General features: G+C 33.8%; 3 protein-coding genes across 4 annotated transcripts in view; 1 reads left to right on the top strand and 2 right to left on the bottom strand.

Moving 5' to 3' along the window:
• The window catches only part of LOC107693127 (zinc finger protein 513-like), an 8,041-nt gene extending 2,388 nt beyond the window's left edge, over positions 1-5,653 (bottom strand). The window contains exons 1-3 of the mRNA XM_016492396.1: positions 5,054-5,653; positions 2,098-2,226; positions 280-996 (exon numbers count right to left, since the gene is read on the bottom strand). Coding sequence (XP_016347882.1) covers positions 280-996; positions 2,098-2,226; positions 5,054-5,093 — 886 coding nt within the window. The 5' untranslated portion in view covers positions 5,094-5,653. The remainder of the gene's footprint in view (positions 1-279; positions 997-2,097; positions 2,227-5,053) is intronic.
• A 1,776-nt stretch (positions 5,654-7,429) lies between these two features.
• LOC107692393 (fibronectin type III domain-containing protein 4-like) lies at positions 7,430-14,601 on the bottom strand. Its single transcript, XM_016491435.1, has 6 exons — positions 14,082-14,601; positions 11,738-11,853; positions 11,348-11,552; positions 10,386-10,475; positions 9,030-9,166; positions 7,430-7,771 (listed from the first exon to the last, which is right to left on the bottom strand). The coding sequence occupies exons 1-6, from the start codon at positions 14,152-14,154 to the stop codon at positions 7,730-7,732; spliced, it is 663 nt and encodes a 220-aa protein (XP_016346921.1). The 5' UTR covers positions 14,155-14,601; the 3' UTR covers positions 7,430-7,729.
• A 2,204-nt stretch (positions 14,602-16,805) lies between these two features.
• The window catches only part of LOC107692378 (glucokinase regulatory protein), a 7,441-nt gene continuing 4,422 nt past the window's right edge, over positions 16,806-19,824 (top strand). Inside the window, exons 1-7 of one of the 2 annotated variants that reach the window (XM_016491423.1) lie at positions 16,806-16,876; positions 17,059-17,132; positions 17,215-17,281; positions 17,732-17,785; positions 18,788-18,882; positions 19,001-19,106; positions 19,331-19,449. In XM_016491423.1, coding sequence (XP_016346909.1) covers positions 17,074-17,132; positions 17,215-17,281; positions 17,732-17,785; positions 18,788-18,882; positions 19,001-19,106; positions 19,331-19,449 — 500 coding nt within the window. In that variant the 5' untranslated portion in view covers positions 16,806-16,876; positions 17,059-17,073. Of the gene's footprint in view, positions 16,880-17,058; positions 17,133-17,214; positions 17,282-17,731; positions 17,786-18,787; positions 18,883-19,000; positions 19,107-19,330; positions 19,450-19,824 lie in introns of both variants that reach the window. The other variant, XM_016491415.1, reaches the window with a different exon arrangement.

Raw genomic sequence — 19,824 nt, 5'->3', positions numbered from 1 at the left:
AAGTCAGCAAAAATATATAACACTGTTCTAGTGGTTTTTGGATATTTTAATAAAAAAATCTTACATTGTGGCTTTAAATAAAAAAATTTGGACAAAATGTGTTTTTATATATATATATACTCTAGGCTTGATTTGATTGAATTGCACTAAAGGCATACCATGATTTTGTTTTGTTTTTATTTCGATTCATCGTGAAGCTCTAATGTGCACAGATGAATCATCCACAATAACAGCAGGAACGTGCATCAAGAATGACACTAAAGTGGATTAAACAATTACCTTCCGTTAAGGCTGTTGATTTGTCCTCCTTGTGGCTCATCATGTGTTTATTTAAGGAGTGGCTGTTGTTGGCGCAGAAGTCGCACTGGCTGCAGTTGAGGTCTTTCTCCTGCATGTGCATGCGCTGGTGCCTCTTCAGGTTTCCCAGAGAGTTGCACGCGAATGTGCAGAACTCGCATTTGTACGGCTTCTCGCCCGTGTGCGTGCGCACATGCCGCTGCAGGTTCACCAGCTGGGCGGAGGCGTAGGCGCACTGCTGGCACTGGTACGGCTTCTCGCCATTGTGTGTTTTCATGTGCCGCTTCAAGTGGTTGGAGTAACGTGAGCTGAAGCTGCACAGTTTGCAGGAGTACGTTTTACAAGAGCTTCCGTCAGATGTGGATCTGCCTCGGTTCACCTTCCCTTGTGCGGTGTCGGTGGGATGGGCCTCCTCTAGCGGACGGTCCTGCCGGTCTGCGTCTCCACCCTCGGCGCCACACTGGAGACAGTAGAGGCCGGCGAGGTCCAGCGTGCCGTTCAGGGGGTCGCCCAGCAGCTGGCCGCACTGCCTGCAGGAGAGGTACGGGGCAAACGTGGTGTCGGGGCCCATCTCCTCCCGCTCGCTCTCCGTGTCTCGTGGGTCCTCGAAGTCGCTCTCCATGCTGAGACGGTTGTAGCTGGAACAGTCCTCATCGCTGAAGCCGTACACCGGCATTCCCATGTCAGCCGTGACGGAGTCTATCGGGAGATCACAACATGCTCTGTTATGCAGCACTTAAAACCGTTTTCTTTACATAGGAAGTTGAGGCAAAACATATCAAAGATGAAAAAACAAATTAGGGTCATCAAAATTTCTAGTCTATTCTCCCAGAAGAGAACTGCTGTAAATGCTAAATGTTAGTTTTGTCAACTAGCAGTACACTTATATAGATGACCTGACATGACTAAAAGCCAAAAACCTAATTTTTTAATTTAATGTGGTTTTCATTTATCACAAAATCACTGTAAAGCAAGGCCTTAAGTTGGTTTTTGGGTTTGTGGCAACAGCAATAGAAAGGTTTAATAAATAAAATCAATAACAACAATAATAGTTGTTGTTATTATTATTGAAAATATTATATAATATTATATAACAACAACAATAATGGTATTAATATTATTATTATTATTATTGATATAATATTATATATTACTTTTACTATCATTATTATTAATAATAATAACTATTATTTGTATTGTCATTGCTAATAATAATACTAAAATAATAATAATGTTATAACTAGCTATTACTATTATTATTATCACTAGCGATACAATATTATAATATATTTATTATATTAATATTATTAATAATAATAACTTTTATTACTGTCATTATTATCATTATTATTTATATAAAACAAGGCTTTAAAAAAGTTTCATAAGGAAAGTGTTTTTGTATTAGCTATTTTACAACAGATTATTTTAGTATTATAGTATTATATTAATTATATAACCATCCTTATTATTATAATCATTCTTAATAATTATTATTATTATTAAGAATAATGATAATAATAATATTAAGAATAATGATTATTATTATTACTACTATAAAACAAGGCTCACAAAGTTTAATTAGTAAAGTGTTTTTTATAACAGTTATTCTACAACAGCTTAGAAAGTGTTTCATCCCATTTTTAAAGCCTATTAACATTATCTATCCATTTAATAACTAGCATAAATATTATTTTTACATTTAGACTTGTTCATTTGGCAAATGCTTGGCTGAAGTATGGAACAGTATAGCAAAATAATTGTAAGCTGGCTTAAAGCAATCTCATATTCCATATCACTGACCCGAGTCCCTCTCAAAACCCACGATCCTGTAGTCATTTTCTCCGAAGCCCAGCTCCTGTCCGAGGAGGAAGTCACTCTCCAGGACCAGGTTTTCCTGACTGCCGACTGCCACCCCATCTTCAGCTCCCACTGCAAACAAACAACATCACTATAATAATAATATCATTTAAAATAACTGTAACAATATAATTTATTTGATTATAAAACAAGTGGCTCATATTATTTTAGAGCATATTAAAACTATTAATCCATCCATTTAACAACATAATTTTCATATTTAGATATTTTGCTTGGCTGAAGTATGGAAGGTTTTAGTGGATTTAGTAAACTTTCTGAGTGCATGTTGAGTAAATATAGTGTAAAATGTTCATTTAATCATATTGTACATCATATAGCAGCAATATATCGGCCTCTTTGTTCTAATGATATCGCCATAGGTAACTGAAAACTATATCTTAACATTATCTGATCATACTAATGAATTGTATGGATATTACACATTCTAGAAGAAGCCTTAGATGTAGCTTATCTGTACATGATTCTCAGTCAGTCATATCCACTAAATGGGTATGAGAGACTCATACAGTGATAAGACTGACGGTTATCAGCACTGGAGCTCTGGAATGAGGAAAAAAATATGCCAGGAATGAATGGAGGAGGAAGGAACAGTGGAGAGATGGCAGATAAACGGAGGCAGTCGGGTCAGAGATGGGTCCCGCGGCAGGAACAGGGGTCTGTCCTGAGGAAACGCAGTGAGGAAAGAATGACGACAGAAGAGGGGAAAACCGATATGTGTTCACTGAGATAGAGCTGATTCTTAAAGACACGTAACTCAACATTAAACAAGGGCTTTGGAAACTCAAACTATTTCCTTTAGATCTAATATAAAAGCTCTAGAGCAGGAGTGTCAAACTCAATTCCTGGAGGGCCGGAGCCTTGCAGAGTTTAGATTAAACACACCTGATCCAACTAATCAAGTCCTTCAGGCTTATTTGTAAACTTCATGGTATGCGTGTTGGAGCAGGTTTGGAATAAAACTCTGCAGGGCTCCGGCCCTCCAGGAACTGAGTTTGACACCCCTGCTCTAGAGGAACTAAAAAGAGCTGTTTTCAAACTAAAGGAACGGTTAGACTTGTGTTTGTTCAACAAAAACCACATGATCTGCAATATTAATTTTGACAGAAATGGACACAGACATTATTTCAACAATAAAGTGCCGCAAAAATCAATTTAATGGAGTGAAAATACAGTGGGGAAAAAAATTAAATCAGTAAAGAAAAAAAAAACACGGAAACCAACACTGTAAAAAAAAAAATCTGTAAAATTTACAGTAAAAAACCGGCAGCTGTGGTTGCTGGAATATTACCGTAAAAAATACGGTAGCAACGTTTTAGGTTTTACGGTTTTAACTTAGATTTACAGTTAAATACCGTAATTTCATTAACTGATATAATGTTAATATACCAACCTATTGAAGTACTGAAATCTGTTTTGTACCTTTGTAATACACTGATAACCACCAAATGCAGGAGGTGATGAGAAAGTCACACGATGAACCAAAGCCCATCATAAGCAGCTTTTAAATAATAACATATATAGAAGATGCACAGCGTCATTCACACAAACACCAAACACCATCATGGTAACACACATGAAACTGAAATAATGCAATAAACATTCATTTAACAACATTAGGTGTAACACACAACCCTAATATACAAAACTGATAAGAAGAAACTAAGAAGAAACAGTTATTTCAACAAAAAAACATCAAATTTGAAATGTAACATTGAATTCTGGGAATGTCAATTTACGGTTATTCACTGTAAATTATACGGTCTTTTTCACTTCCAAAAACGGTATACTACCGTACAATTAATGTCCAATACAGTTTTTCACCGTATATAGTAGGGGAATTTACCGTTAACCATTTAACAGGTTTTTACTGTAGCATTTTTACAGTCTTTTACCGTTAAATTCACGTTCATTTTTTACAGCGAAGGACATGACTTAAAAACAAAATATATCACTACAAAAGAGAGAGATACACACAGACAGACAGTCAATTATTTGTTATACATTTTTTATAAATTATTTATTATTATTATTATTATTAATTCTTTAGACATAAGTAGTTAAAGACATCTAATGTACAAAGGGACCACATTTTTATTTATTAATATTAAAAATAGTATTTATTATTATTGTTGTTATTATTAGTAGTAGTAATAATAATAATGCTTTCAACTATTTAAAATTGGACTAATGACTAATGTCATAATTGGCCATGTAAATAATATTGCCTCAAATATGTATATATCTATGTATATTCGTGTGTGTGTGTGTATGTTGTATATATATATAATATGTTATTAGTACAAAATCATATATATTATTAAAAATATTAGCTACTGTTAATATAATGCTTTTGTTTTGACTATTCATAACTGAAATAAAGATTAGTCATAATCAGTCATGTGAATAGTCTCAAAATGACTAGTCCCTGAAATATATTGATATTTACATCAGACACTGATATTTGCCCATTTTCTTAACACTTATTTCAACAGTGAAATTATGACATACATGAAGAGCAGGAGTTTTATTGCAACAAAGCAGAAGACACTGTCAAATCTAGTACAGCTACAGAGATAGAAATCAGGAGATCTGCAAAACCTACATTTGACAGGCTCTGGGGTGGAAAGTTTTCTAAATATTAAATATACACTGCTGATTTTCACCAGCAGAAAATAAGATCAAGCTGTAGGAGCGCAAGAGGAACTAAAAAAGCCAGAAATGTCTGAATGAGCTCATCAAATAACTAGAGACAGACTGAATGTGATGCCATTTTTACGCTTTAATTAATAACTATCAACAGAAGTAAATACAATCACACTGATTTCAACAGTCAAACTGAACTGAAGTGAATTCAGGTGAGATAGAAATCCAGACTTACATTTGACAGGCTGTGGGTTCGACTGTTTTCTTCTAGGCATTTTTCTGAATGTGTCTGTTTATAATCAGCAGTTCGCTGTTGAGCTGATCTTCATCACCATCATCTTCCTCTTCCTCATTTTCCTCTTCCTCTCCCGAACAAAGAGTTCCTCAAACCCCGAACTAAACACGTTTAATACTGTGTATCTCCAAAAATCATATCCAAACATCCAAACAACTGAAATTGCCCTGTTATGATTTCAGTTAGCGTGAGTTAATATTAAACTACATACATAATTCATAGACAAAACTGCAGAAACGCTGTCATATACGATTATATGACGTTTACATTGCGACACTGGCGTCTCGAGTCTGTTATTAATCCACATCAATGAAAAAATTAAGATATTTTGGATATAATTTGTGTTATCAGTCGAAGGCTAACTAGCACGACTAGCTAGCCCAAAAAGAGAAGATGCAATAAAAGTCCAGTGTTTATAACCTCCGGACAGCCAGCAGCGGGAATATCAGCGTCTCTCCATGAAGAATTATTCGTCCATGTGGATTTTTATCCCTGTAAAGTGTCTCCATGTGTTGAAGAAGTGAAAGTGTGCAAGTTTCATTGCTGCTGGAGTTGTTGTGATGGGAATGTGCAGCACAGGAAGTGATTGAAAGAGTTCAGCGTGAAACAAGGAAACAGCGACCCCTACTGGACAGTCCGAGTACAGCAGCGCTCTAATCTATCCATCTATCCCGATCTATCGATCTATAATAATTTCTTAAACACTTAAAACGTCAAAAAAGCCTTTACATATTATATGCATTTATATTAGTGCTGTCAAACAATTAATCGCGATTAATCGCATTCAAAATAAACGTTTTTGTTTACAGAATATATGTGTGTACTGTGTATATGTATGTATATATAAATACACACACACATGCATGTATATATTTAAAAAACATATATGTTTATATATTAAATATATTTATAAATAATATAAAGTATAAGAATATACATGCATGTAAATATTTTCTTAAATATATACATGCATGTGTATTTATATAGCCTATACATAATAAATGTACACAGTACACACACATATATTATGTAAACAAAAACTTTTATTTTGGATGTGATTATTCGCGATTAATCGTTTGACAGCACTAATTTATATCAATTTTTTTCTTCAAGTATTTTCAAGTTATAATATAATATTTCTGCCTCTCTAAAAGAATACACAGACAAAGTTAATTCTTTTCCATTTATTGAAAATTGGGATCAAAAAATGAAAACTTAATTTGAATTATTGTATCATTTCTTATTAAAAGTTCAAAAACGTCATGATGGATTATATTAAATATTGTAGATTAGTCATACGTACTGTATATGTGCATATATTTATACACACACAGATACATTTTTGATATAATTTCCTAAACACTAAAAAAAAAATCTCCTCATGGATTATATTTTTTATCATACTTACGATGATATAATATAAAATGATTCTTCTGCCTCTCAATAAATGAATAAATAAGAATAAATAGACACACAAACAAACAAACAAACAAACAAACAAACAGACAAAGCTCATGGTTTTTAATTTTCCATTTATTGGAAAGCAGGATTGAGAACAAGAATATTAACAAACTTCCCTTCTAAGTTTTGCAATGAAATCCAGTTTATAAACTACATTCTTTATCTATTGCCCAAAACTACAGCTATGTGTAGCTAATTTACTAATATATATATATATATATATATAACTTGATCAAAACTTCTCAATTAGAGAACAAATAAAAAAATATATAACAATAAAATAAGTATTATTTTCTGAACTATGCACATTACAATACCAGGGTAGATGTATGGTTTTACTAACTCAATTTACAAGCTCAAAATAGAAACTTTAACTAGTTTGGCATAGAAATGCACACACAAAACCATTTCTTATGAACACGCACACTCCTGCACTGGATCTGCTGTAAACCTCACTGTTGAACAGTCAACAATCAACTCTACATGGGTGTGAAACAATTATTAACGGTGTTAATACTTAATAAAAACATAAAACAAGCCAATGTTATACTGTTCACTGCGGTTAGAATTTAATAATAAATATTTTAAGGCCACTTCTGTGGCTGATGATGAATTTATTGTCAATTTACACGTATTAATGAGAAATGCCACATTTGTTACAATTATTAGTCCACACGTACACACACACGTCTGGTCAGCTATCCTTGTGGGGACTCTCCATTGAAAAGTGGGGACATGGGGTAATGTCCTGAAAAGTCACCTTCTCCTTGTAATACCTATGTCATACCCTTGTCATTATACAAATTTATGTCCTCATTTGTCACAAAAGCACGCACGCACACACACACACACACACACACACACCACACACACAGACACACACGTGTTTTCACAATCATATTCGTAGCACCGATAGCTCCTTCCATGATTACAGTTGATGTATTAGTCAAAGAATTACAGTATGTTCATTGTCCAGGGCATTGTTGTTTATTGGAGTATACTGTACTACCGAATGCCCGTATACTACCTTACAATTCCCGATGTGGCTGAGGGAGCTGAGAGGTTCACGTTACTATTGCCTTTACCGCTTGAATATCAGAAGAGCTGATATCCGCCGACAGGTCTGACAGACCAGGATCCGTGATGATGCTGTGGTTAAACCTTGATGATGCTGACAGAGGATGATGTCCTTTGGAACTACAAAAGAGTAAAATAGTCAGAGTTAAGAATGAAAGAAGAGAAGAGAAAACTATCATTCTGAGGCAGGATTTTACTTCACCGTATTCTACATTAGTTTAACATGAATAAACAAAAAATATTTCAGAAGAAAAATTATTTGGTAATACGGTAACTATATTAGTAAGCATTAACTAACAATTAAAATACTTCTAAAGCAATTTTCAGTAATACTTTGCAATAAAGTTCCATTTGCTAAGATTAGTTAGCTACACTAGTTAACATTAACTAACAATAAAACATCTTTTTAAAGCAATTTTTGGTAACACTTTATAGTAAGGTTCCATTTATTAACATTAGTCAAGCACAGAAGTTAACATGCACTAACTAAGAATGAAGAATACTTCTAAAGCATTTAATAATCTTAGTTAATGTTTACTAATATATTATCAAAATCAAAAGTTGTATTTGTTAATGGTTTAAAATCAAAAGTTTTATATGTTAATATTATTTAATGTACCTGAGCTAACGAGAATGAGCTAACAACAAAGCATAATATTATTATTAACTTTATTTACATTCATTAACGTTAACAAAGATGAATAAATACTGTAACAAATTGTAGAGTAAATGTTAGTTAATGCATTAACTAATGGGACATAATTGTAAAGCGTTACCAAATTTTCTGTATATACAGAATACAGAACCTACTGCATTTTTAAAATCATGCAGTATACAATACTTTGTACCGCAATGTAATATGCAATATGCAGACATAAAGTACAGCCTGTTAACAAAGTAGCCATATATTCTGACAAAATCAAATATTTTAGATTGTGTATTCTGGAGAATGAGAATGTATATCATGGAATTATAGACTTCGTTATTTGTGACCCTGGACCACAAAACCAGTCATAAGGTTAAAAAGAAAAATCAATAATTTTGACCCATACAATGTATTTTTGGCTATTGCTACAAATATACCCCAGCGACTTAAGAGGTTCTGTGGTCCAAGGTCACATTTAACCTTACATTTCCAAAGTGACAAATCAACCAAAAGTAATATGAAGTGTGATTTTTAACATCTCTGTTTGACTATTTGATCAGGCTACTAAGAGTGAAGACATATTTACATAAATCTGAATTCAAATGCAACACAATTTTATTTGATATACATACATATATACACATACACATATATATATATATATTTATTTGATAAATATTTGCTGAATGTATAAAAAGCGTGCTCATATGTGATCAGTGGTGAAGTTCTCACCTTGCTGCCCAGCAGGCCTCCGTTATGATACTCTGGAGTGCTCTGGCCGGACAGTGGCTTGCTCTTCTCTTTACTGTGGTTGTTGGAGTCGTTGTCTTTGATGATATCGTACTGCTTACAGAAGAGCACGATCACAGCTGCAGCGAGACCGAGATCAGCTTGATTACGGGACGCAGATCTGATATGTTTAATTAAAACAACACACTATCATCCATCTAGCCATCCCAATTGAGTTTGAAAGGAGAACGTTTTCTTAAGGTCATCGTAAAATCAACAAGGTAGGCCTAGCATTCTGCAACTTTAGGAAAATATTTCAATGATGCCAAAATGTATTGAATGCAGATCTGAGAAGTTTAAAAGAATGTTACAGCTCTGATAAATGGAAACTCTGCATTCAAAACCCTACTGCATCATATTTGTATTAAGGTCTCTAAATTATCAGCACGATCAAAACTTTGCTGAAAAACCGGTCCCCTGCATGCCTTCTGTCATCTGATTGATAGCTTATTCTTTTTTTAGCATGTATAATTGTAAAAACATCCTCCTTCCGATCATGGTTCACATGGCTTTTTGCGGTGTAAGGTTTACCTGATGATCCATACATATTTTATCATACACGTGCACAGCTCCATATTCTCTGATGTGAGACTCGTATAACTCATACTCAAAAAAACTTATATGCAAACTTTTTTTATATATGTGACCCTGGAGCACTAAACCAGTCTTAAGTCGCTGGGGTATATTTGTAGCAACAGCCAAAAATACATTGTATGGGTCAAAATGATCGATTTTTCTTTTATGCCAAAAATCATTAGGATATTAAGTAAAGATAATGTTCCATGAAGATATTTTGTAAACTTCCTACCGTAAATATATTAAAACATCATTTTTGATTAGTAATATGCATTGCTAAGAATTTCATTTGAACAACTTTAAAGGCGATTTTCTCAATATTTGGATTTTTTTTGCACCCTCAGATTCCAGATTTTCAAATAGTTGTATCTCAGCAACTTTGTCCTATCCTAACAAACCATACATCAATGGAAAGCTTATTTATTCAGCTTTCAAATGATGTATAAATCTTAATTTTGAAAAATTGACCCTTATGACTGGTTTTGTGGTCCAGGGTCACATATACGGTTTATTTTGCCTAAAGGTTCTATAAACGGTTACATTTAAAAAAAAAAATATATATATTTTTCTGACTATTATTTTATATGTCAGGCTTTACAGGAGGAAGGACAAGTCAAAATTATTTCCTTTTTTTTGCAATCAATATCATGAATATCATTGCAACCAGAATATTTCTTGTTCATCATGATTATGTGTAACTAAATCCAACACAACACCCTTTACCTGCCCACATTAGCAGTACAGTCATAATGATCAGTATCTCTCCAGTCTGCAGGTGTCTGGAAAGGTCTAAACCCTCAACTGCAGGGTCATCTGATCAGGTAAACAAGACAACAACATGTTAGAGGATTGAAGAGAATTAATAATGATGTTACTTATTAAAAACTCACGAAACAGATCATGGCTGTTAGCTTTGAGCTGCACAAAAACTTCCCGTTTAATAGGATAATTAATCAAAACACTAATCATTGATTTACATTACACACTATAAGAACGTCATCTTACTTTTTGGCCATATAAATATCAGCAAGTGAACCAAATTGCATATTTTTGCTGAGTTTGGGTTTTCTGAGCCACCAAAGTGTTTGATTTCATGAGTTTTCGGTGGTCGAATCATTTAATTGACTTCTTAAAGTATGGAAGCCTGTTTCTGCCACAGAAAAAAAAAAGATTTTTAATTTCACAAATCAGATTTTTTTTTTTTTGCAATTCTTGCAATTTGCAATTCTGTTTATATCTCATAATTCCGACTTCAGTTCTGAACAAAAAGTAGTCAGAATTATGAGATAAATAGTTGCAATTACCTTTGTTGTTTTTTATTCTGTGGCAGAAACAAACAAAAACAATTGTGAGATGTAAACTCAGAATTCAGAGAAAAAAAAAAGTAAATTGCAAGATAGAAATTCAGAATTGTGACAAACTCGGAACTGTGAGAATTAGAATTGTGAAAAACAAAGTCTGAATTTTGATATATAAACTCAGAACGGCAAGAATAAAAATCAGAATTGTGAGACAAAAGTTGCAATTACCCTTTTCATTTCCCCCCCCCACCCGTGGCAGAAATGGGTTTCCATGTTAAAGTGATATTTCACAATAAAAATGTGAAATGTACTTTATTAAATGAATGATACTGTACTAATGCTGTATACGATCCAATAAAAAAAATAACCAACAGACATGTTTACCCTGATCCATCATGGTGGATTGAATATGTTCAGACTTTTTAAGCGTCCTGAAGTGAATCTTTTTGCTGGCCAGACTCTCTCCATAGAGTCCGATGGACTGGACCTGGATAATATAATCCATGTCTTCATCCAGATCCCAAAGTATACAAGCACGACTGGTCGTGTTCACCTCACGAATGAAACGTTGCATCAACCCGTCCTGACGCTAAAACACACACACCCACACACACACACACACACACGCACACACGCACACATGCACACACACGTTCGTTGAAGTCAAAGCACATGAAGATTCATCAGAGGGTAAATTTATTGCTGATATTAAATGTCAGACTTCTGCTATTATAATAACGCCCCAGGGCTGCATCTCATTGTAATAACTTTGACCTGCTGTGAGATGGCAAAGCCAATTACGGTCTCTCCCTCCGGAATATTCCAGGACACGGTGGCCGAATCTGCCCGCAGGTGAGTAACAGAGACATTGACAGGAGCAGCAGGGCGGTCTGTGAAGCACAAATCACCAGCATGAATCATTTATTAGCACAACCCCCCGATGCACTCAAACATATACAACTGAAATAAAGACTGAACTATTCAATGAAAAACTCAGGCTCCATAAACATCATGTTTGAAAAGATGAACTGTTGCATGCAAAAGGACGATGTTTGTGAGGTATTTTCAGATGCTTTAGTTGTTTTTCGGTCTTCATTTCCCCAAGACATCCAAGGGCCAACCTGACATCGGCTCAAAGAACAACTACAATAATGCATTTCATAAATATGCAACACTTCTGTATTTAGCCGATTCACTCTGCTGGGATATTATGCAAATGAATTCTAATTTTAATTATTTTAATGGGATCAGCGTGACTCAGTTGGTCAAAATTAGTGGTAAACTCTTCTTTGCCAAATCTCTGACTTTTTGCGCCAGCGTGAAAAATCGGTTTGACAGAAAAGGGCTTTTGGTTTTTAACCAACACACAACAACATATTCTTAATATAAAAATAATTATTTAAACGGTCTAGAGAGGATAAATAGAAATGCATTAAGGCACTTTTAACCATGCTTTTTTTATGAATCTGTTCAGGAGGAATTTAAAGACATTATAAACACAACAGTATGACCTTCTGCTACAATATAACTGTAAATCTGCTTTGAAACCATCTGTATTGTGAAACACACTATAGAAATAAATAATGACATGATCTAACAATTATACAACATAGCGAAAAATCTTATCAATATAAAACCACACAAAGTGTATATATATATACAGTGGGTACGGAAAGTATTCAGACCCCCTTATGTCAACGATTCTGTGTTTTTCTGTCAATATGGGGTGCTGTGTGTACATTAATGAGGAAAAAAAATTAACAAATGATTTTAGCAAATGGCTGCAATATAACAAAGAGTGAAAAATTTAAGGGGGTCTGAATACTTTCCGTACCCACTGTATATATATATAAAATATACACACACACAGGACATACATGCTTGGACCTGGATCCCTGTTAAGTTACCAACAGCTTTTTTATTTTATTTTATTCAGCTGACATCTTTATTTTCTTAAGTATGCTTTCTACCCAAAGCTCATATTGGCATATCTTACTTCAAGAGGTAGATAAAATACAATTCAGCTACCAAGAGGACTGACCTATGCACAAAACAGTCTACACCAACCTTCTCTTTATTAATACTGCATGCAGTAGCAAAATGACTTGCTGATAATCAACAGAAAGGTTAACATCTTGTGAATATGCACATTAGCAAATTTTTTGTAAATAATAGGTTTTAAAAAAATAAAGTGCATATTGAAAACATGTACAAATATAGTCTAAGATTAAAAATAAAATAAAACTTTTAGTACAGTTATGTACAGTAAATATGGTTCAAAATGTCAGCAGTACCCTAAACCCAATCTATGTGTCCATTTCAAAGCTAAACACCCCCTTGCAAATAATTTAGTCCCCAAGGAGAGCACAAAGTCTGGCCTGGCAGGGCAACTGAGCCAGTATTTCAGGATCAAACACATTCACAGAGCTCAGCAAAAAAGCAAACATTGTGTCAGAAGGAGGAGTAACGGCGCTCATCCTTTTATCCTGGTATTTGCCAACAAAAGAGAAATTCAGCTCTTTGTAACATGCCAAGGTCAATGCTAAGTGAACACATCATTGTGTATGGTTTCTGATAAAACTGGCTTATTAAGAATAAGTGCACTGAGAGAGATGCCAGTCTTTCAAATTAACTGTGGAGTTCGATGTAATTACAGGTTTGACAGTAGTTTAAATTACTGTTAGTGCATTGAAGGGTGTGCAAAATGCATAAATCTTCATATATGACAGTAATTCATTCGTTAAGTAACAAAGATAATAGATTAATCAAAGTAATATAATGAAATCATGGTGTTTAATACACCAACGCAGTAGTTTGAGACCATATTTCCATTTTGAACATATAATACATCTGGCACTTAAATGTCATGATTTGACATGCTCTGTTGAGCCATTAAATCAAAGACAACACTAACAGAGTAAAAGCAATTTCCTTAATGTCTTCCTCCGCTGCATGGCTCCCGGAGAGCTTATAATAAAAACACTGAAAGCATTAACACAGCCTTCTCTAATGCTTGACTGTAGTCATGGTGACCAACAAGTATAAAGAGATAGACTCTGCATTTGATCTTTTTTATTAGTCAAACTGTATGACACAGAAGGAAAATAAGTTGACTTACTCGCCCCTGCAGAGCAGATGTGGCATCCAAACAGAGACAGGACGAGGCTCATACATGTGACTAGGTGAATCATATCTTCCTTAAGAGTTAATCCAGATGTGCGACGCCGATTTCCACGGAAAAGTAACCTGAACTAAACATTCCTCCAGCTATTACAGGATTATCCACAACGCATCTGTTTGCAACACGTATACATTGTGATCACGAAGATGATAAACAATCTAAGCCAGCATCATCCTCAGCATCCTCGCAGTCTGATGTCCAATGCGCCTCAATCTGTTGCCATCCCAATCCGCAAAGAGCGAGGAAAACGCTTCCTTTCGCGGTGATCTTTAGTGTTTTGAGAGCTGCAGAAAGCACACTTTTGACGTCCTTTCATCTATACTACAAAGGAACGTCAGCCTCGCCACCAGTTTCATCCGCTCGCCGCGCGTCTAATGTAACGCGTAAACGCACGGCGTCCATCGCATAGCTCGCGCTCGCCTTCCTCACTTTATGTGCTCGTGTACGCTTTAAGAATACCAATCAATCAGCGGCGCTGCATCGCGGGCACATGACCCACAGGTGGCCAGTTACTGATTGATTCTCAGCAGTCACTCATTCACCTTCTATAGCCGCATGACGCACGAACCTGCACCGGCATGAATGCGGAGCAGCCGCCACCTCTCCAAAAACACCCTCACCAGCTCTGCTGGACGCGATTTATGGCGCCATTCAAACTTGCACACCGATAGTCCACTGCAAACATCATGAGAGACATAGGCATAGAACAGAACAGAACTGTGGGAAGAATGGAAATAAAATAAATCACACATCAGAACACATATCTATTTAATTTATATAGTGTACTGCTATAATATTCAAAATACTTTAGAGTTTCACATTAGACAAGATGTGTGAATATAGTGTAATTAAATACAACAGAATAGAATTTGTTACTTAAAGGAATACTAAATATTATATTAAGAATACATGTTATTTCAGATAGAACAGAATACACTCAAAATAATCTAAGAATATTTTGAATAATTAATAACTAGATAAAACAGACAAGGCTGATTCACTCTGCTGGGAAATTATGCAAATTAATTTAAATCGTAATTATTCTCTTTAAGGTATAAGTGTAACTCATTTGGTCAAAATTAGTGACAATCCAATGTAACAAACTATATATTTTAGATTAACTTTAATAGAATAGTCTACTGGGATATTAATATTATGTTAAGAATACACAAGAATTTCTGATCAAATGGAATACAACCAAAAATATTAATAAAAATCCAAGAATAATATGAATAAAATAATTAGATAAAAAAGCTATTTGAAATAAAAAATAAATAAATAATGCTAATATACACAGTACTGAATATATCATAATAGAATGAAACAGAACAGAACAGAACAGAATATATCTTTGACTGCTGATCATACATAGTAGAATACTGATATAACATAATAGAGTCGAATAGAACACTGATTTGACTACTGATCATACCATAAAAGAATGCCGATATAACATAACAGAATAGAGTAGAAATATAATAGAATACTGCTTTGACTACTGTTCATACCACAATAGAATACTGATATAGCATAACAGAATAGAATATGATTATACCATAATAGAATATTGATATAACAGAATAGAGTAGAATAGAACAGAATACTGATATTATAACAGAATACTGATATGAAAAAAATATAATAGAGTAGAACAGAATACTGTTTTTACTACTGTTCATACCATAATAGAATAGAATACTGTTTTGATTGCAGATTATACCATGGGACAGAATAGAATGCAATAGAATAGAATACTGTTTTGACTACAGATTATACCATAGAATAGAACAGAATAGAATAGGATACTGCTTTGATTACTGATCATAACAGAATACTGATATACCATAATAAAAAAATAGAATAGAATATGGCTTTGACAAATGATCATAACAGAATACTGATATACCATAATAGAATAGAATACTGCTTTACAATTATAGAACAGAATAGAATAGAGTAGAACAGAATACTGTTTTTACTACTGTTCATACCATAATAGAATATAATACTGTTTTGATTGCAGATTATACCATGGGACAGAATAGAATGCAATAGAATAGAATACTGTTTTGACTACAGATTATACCATAGAATAGAACAGAATAGAATAGGATACTGCTTTGATTACTGATCATAACAGAATACTGATATACCATAATAAAAAAATAGAATAGAATATGGCTTTGACAAATGATCATAACAGAATACTGATATACCATAATAGAATAGAATACTGCTTTACAATTATAGAACAGAATAGAATAGAGTAGAAAATAATAGAATACTGCTTTGACTACTGATCATACCAGAATACAATAGAATACTGTGTTGACTACAGATTATACCATAGAAAGGAATAGAATACTGCGTTGACTAGTCATCATAATAGAATACTGATATACCATAATAGAATAGAGTAGTGCTTTACAATTATAGAACAGAATATTGAATATGAATATATATATAATTAATTCTTTTATTATTTAGTGATTATTTAATTGAATGATTAATGATTAATTTAATGATTATATATATATAATTTAGAATCATAAGTATTTTTTAGTAAAAAATAAATAAATTAATTAATTAAAATTTATTTTAATTAATTTTTATAAATGTTCTTGAAAAATGTCAAAATGTTAAAAACATCATAATTGTTTCTGCAGGACCCAGAGGAGAGTTTGATTGTATTAAGTGGCTGTGGAACATCAGGCCGTATTGCATTTCTTTTGGTGGTATAGAGTTTAAGAAAGATTTAATAATTAATTAATTATAATAAATAAATAATAGCAGTTTGAATTAAAAAAATTAAATGAGAAACTACTGAATATTTACAGTGTATTTATCTGTTCTCCCCCACTGTGTTCTTCATGACTGTTCAATTTCTTCTTTAAATTTGTCATTCATACTTCAGACATCCTTTAATGAGATGTTGAAAGCCCAAAAACAGAAACAGATCTGTTCGTACATCATAGCTGGAGGTGACAGGTGAATAAACAGTCTGTCTGTTTGATGCATAAGATGAGACTCCAGTGTGACACTGCAGTATTTCAGGACTCTGTTTTTAAAGGGCCCTGCTGACATCACAGGAGGCTCCAGAGGACGACCCGGCGCTGGGAGCTCGCACACTGGACAAGGTGAATGCAAGAACAAAGAGTTCACCATCCTAAGCAGAGACAACAGGCTATTCTTTGACATTTTCAGAAGAACATGTGAACGGCACCTGTGCTCAACACCACAGTACCAGAGAGTTCTGGGCAGTTGACAGGTTGCTGCTATGTGATTACTAAAGTGTTCCAAAGGTTTTTAGTTTTTTTTTAACACATGGCTATGTGCTTGCTATGTTGCTGCTTATAGGCCCAAGTCAATATTTCTCACCCCATGTCTCATCCATTTCCACCTATTTTATCATTTGAAAATCAAGTCTAATCAATTAGAAAAATAAGTGAGCTAAAGAACCTTTAGAAATGTAGATATTTGAGTAACGATATTAATAATGTTGCTTTTTTTTTTACCAAAAACACTATCTAAAGAACATTCATAGAGCTTGACTTATTTTAAACATATTTTTCTTTTTCCACTAACAGATTTGTGCAGGAAAGAAGCATGTTCTGTTCATTGGAATATCCTGTGGCATGTCGGTATGAATGATACTATTGTCTTTTTTTCAAATCGCATTATTCAATCAATAGTAAAGGACAAAAGTCGTGACAATAGAAATTTTAAATAAACTCTTCTCATTTGTAGATTAATTTAGTGAATTTTAACTAAACATCCAGACGTGTGACCAGACGTCCCAGTTTTCCAAGAACAGTCCTGGTTTTTTACATTCAAAACTTCACATTTTACATTAAAAATTTCAAATTTCACATACAAAAAAAAAAAAAAAATTGGACCAACAAAGCCTCCAAAAGCAAAAACATACATAAAATAACATTAAAAAAGAAAATTAACAATTTGAATTAATGCAGGATAGTCAGTTTGTGAAAATGAAAATATTAAATACAATTAGAAAATGTTACAAATATTTGTTCAATAAAATAATTAAAAAAAAGAATAATAATTGAAATAAAAATTTTAACATTTTATTTCTAAGTTCTCATTTTTAATTTTAGTTTTGTTATAAATAATTTTGTTATAATATAGTACTATTTTGATCTGTTTCCTATTTACAATGGCTACTGTTTACTATTTTTCATAATGTGATATTCGATTAATTCTATTAAAACCAGTTAGGGCCAGTTTAAACCTACAAACACAATAATACAAAAAACTAAAACATACAATAATGTATTGTCCCCATTTTTTACTTCATAAATAATAACAAATGTGATTGATGATATTTTGACCACTGAAAATAGCCTCAAAAGCTTTCACTGGGATGGTACCCTTTCAAAAGGTACTAATATGTACAAATATGAAGGTACATTGAAGGTACTAAAAGGCACCATAAGGTACAAAAGTGTACCTTTTGAAAGGGTACTACCCCAGTGACAGCTTTTTTAACTGTTTGAGTGTACGGTAGGAAAGGTCTGCCATTTTTATTTGATTTCTTTCAGATGTACAGTATGTAGGTAACATTAACGTGAGCCTTTATCAAAGCCGTCTGTGAATGCGCTTCATGATGTTGTTCTGTGTCAAAGGCACCGTTTGTTGCTGGGCAACTGGATTTTTGTCTGAAGCACTTAGACGTCTTTACTCCAGTGCTTCTGGGATTCAATCCTGTACATATGGCGAGGTAGACCTACTGAGTGCATACAATGCCTTTCTGCATATTACAAGCTCTCATATTTGCATATCATATTTGAAGTGAACAGTAACAACAGTAGATGGTGACATTCTTGCCCTCCTGACAGGAGAGAACCAATGCAGGACTGTTCCTTTCACTTTAAAGACGTTGCAGAGAGGATGGCTGCAGAGCAGAGACATAAGAAAGCATTTGTCCTAAATCCTGTATTGGGGGTATGATACATTGCATAGACATAAACACATCTGTGCACATGCAACACACTACCAACCGCTCTGAACACCTTAGTAAGCACCCTTGTAACCACTGGCAAGTACCCAGGACACTCTATCATAGTATCGAAAACGTAAAAATGAGTTTTCTTACTAATGTTTAAGGAGTATCCAGCCATCATAAGCAGTAATGATGCTGTTGTTGCACTTCTGGTCTCTCCTTATAGGCTGAGGCCATCAGCGGATCGTCCCGGATGAAAGGAGGCAGTGCAACTAAAATCATTCTGGAATCTATTCTTCTGGCCGGACATGAAGCTACATTTAGAGGAAAGAGAACGACACCTGAGTAAGTTTTAATTCCAGTTATATATATATAAATAATGTGTGTATATCAGTCTGTGTAATATAAATATGTATACATATTTCTGTAGTATGTTATAATTGAATACTAAACCTACCTGAAAAGCTGAAAGCACACTTTGCTTTATTTGTATCATTGTTACAAACTGTTGTTTGTAATTTACACCTTTGTTCTTATTTTTATTAAAAAAAAAAAAAAAAAAAAAAATAGACAGAAAAGAGGGACATTCTCCATCTTGTCTCATTCCATAGAACAAAGGGAGGTCACGCAGTAGGGGCAGTTAACTTTTGACCTCCAGAGTGTGATTAGGCTTATAACAGAAGGTCTAGATTCTCAGTCCATCCTCTCTCAGATATTTTC

The sequence above is a fragment of the Sinocyclocheilus anshuiensis genome, unplaced genomic scaffold (genome assembly GCF_001515605.1).
Source record: "Sinocyclocheilus anshuiensis isolate Anshui unplaced genomic scaffold, SAMN03320099.WGS_v1.1 scaffold261, whole genome shotgun sequence".
Lineage (NCBI taxonomy): Eukaryota > Metazoa > Chordata > Actinopteri > Cypriniformes > Cyprinidae > Sinocyclocheilus > Sinocyclocheilus anshuiensis.
This window is presented reverse-complemented; position numbering and strand designations above follow the sequence as displayed.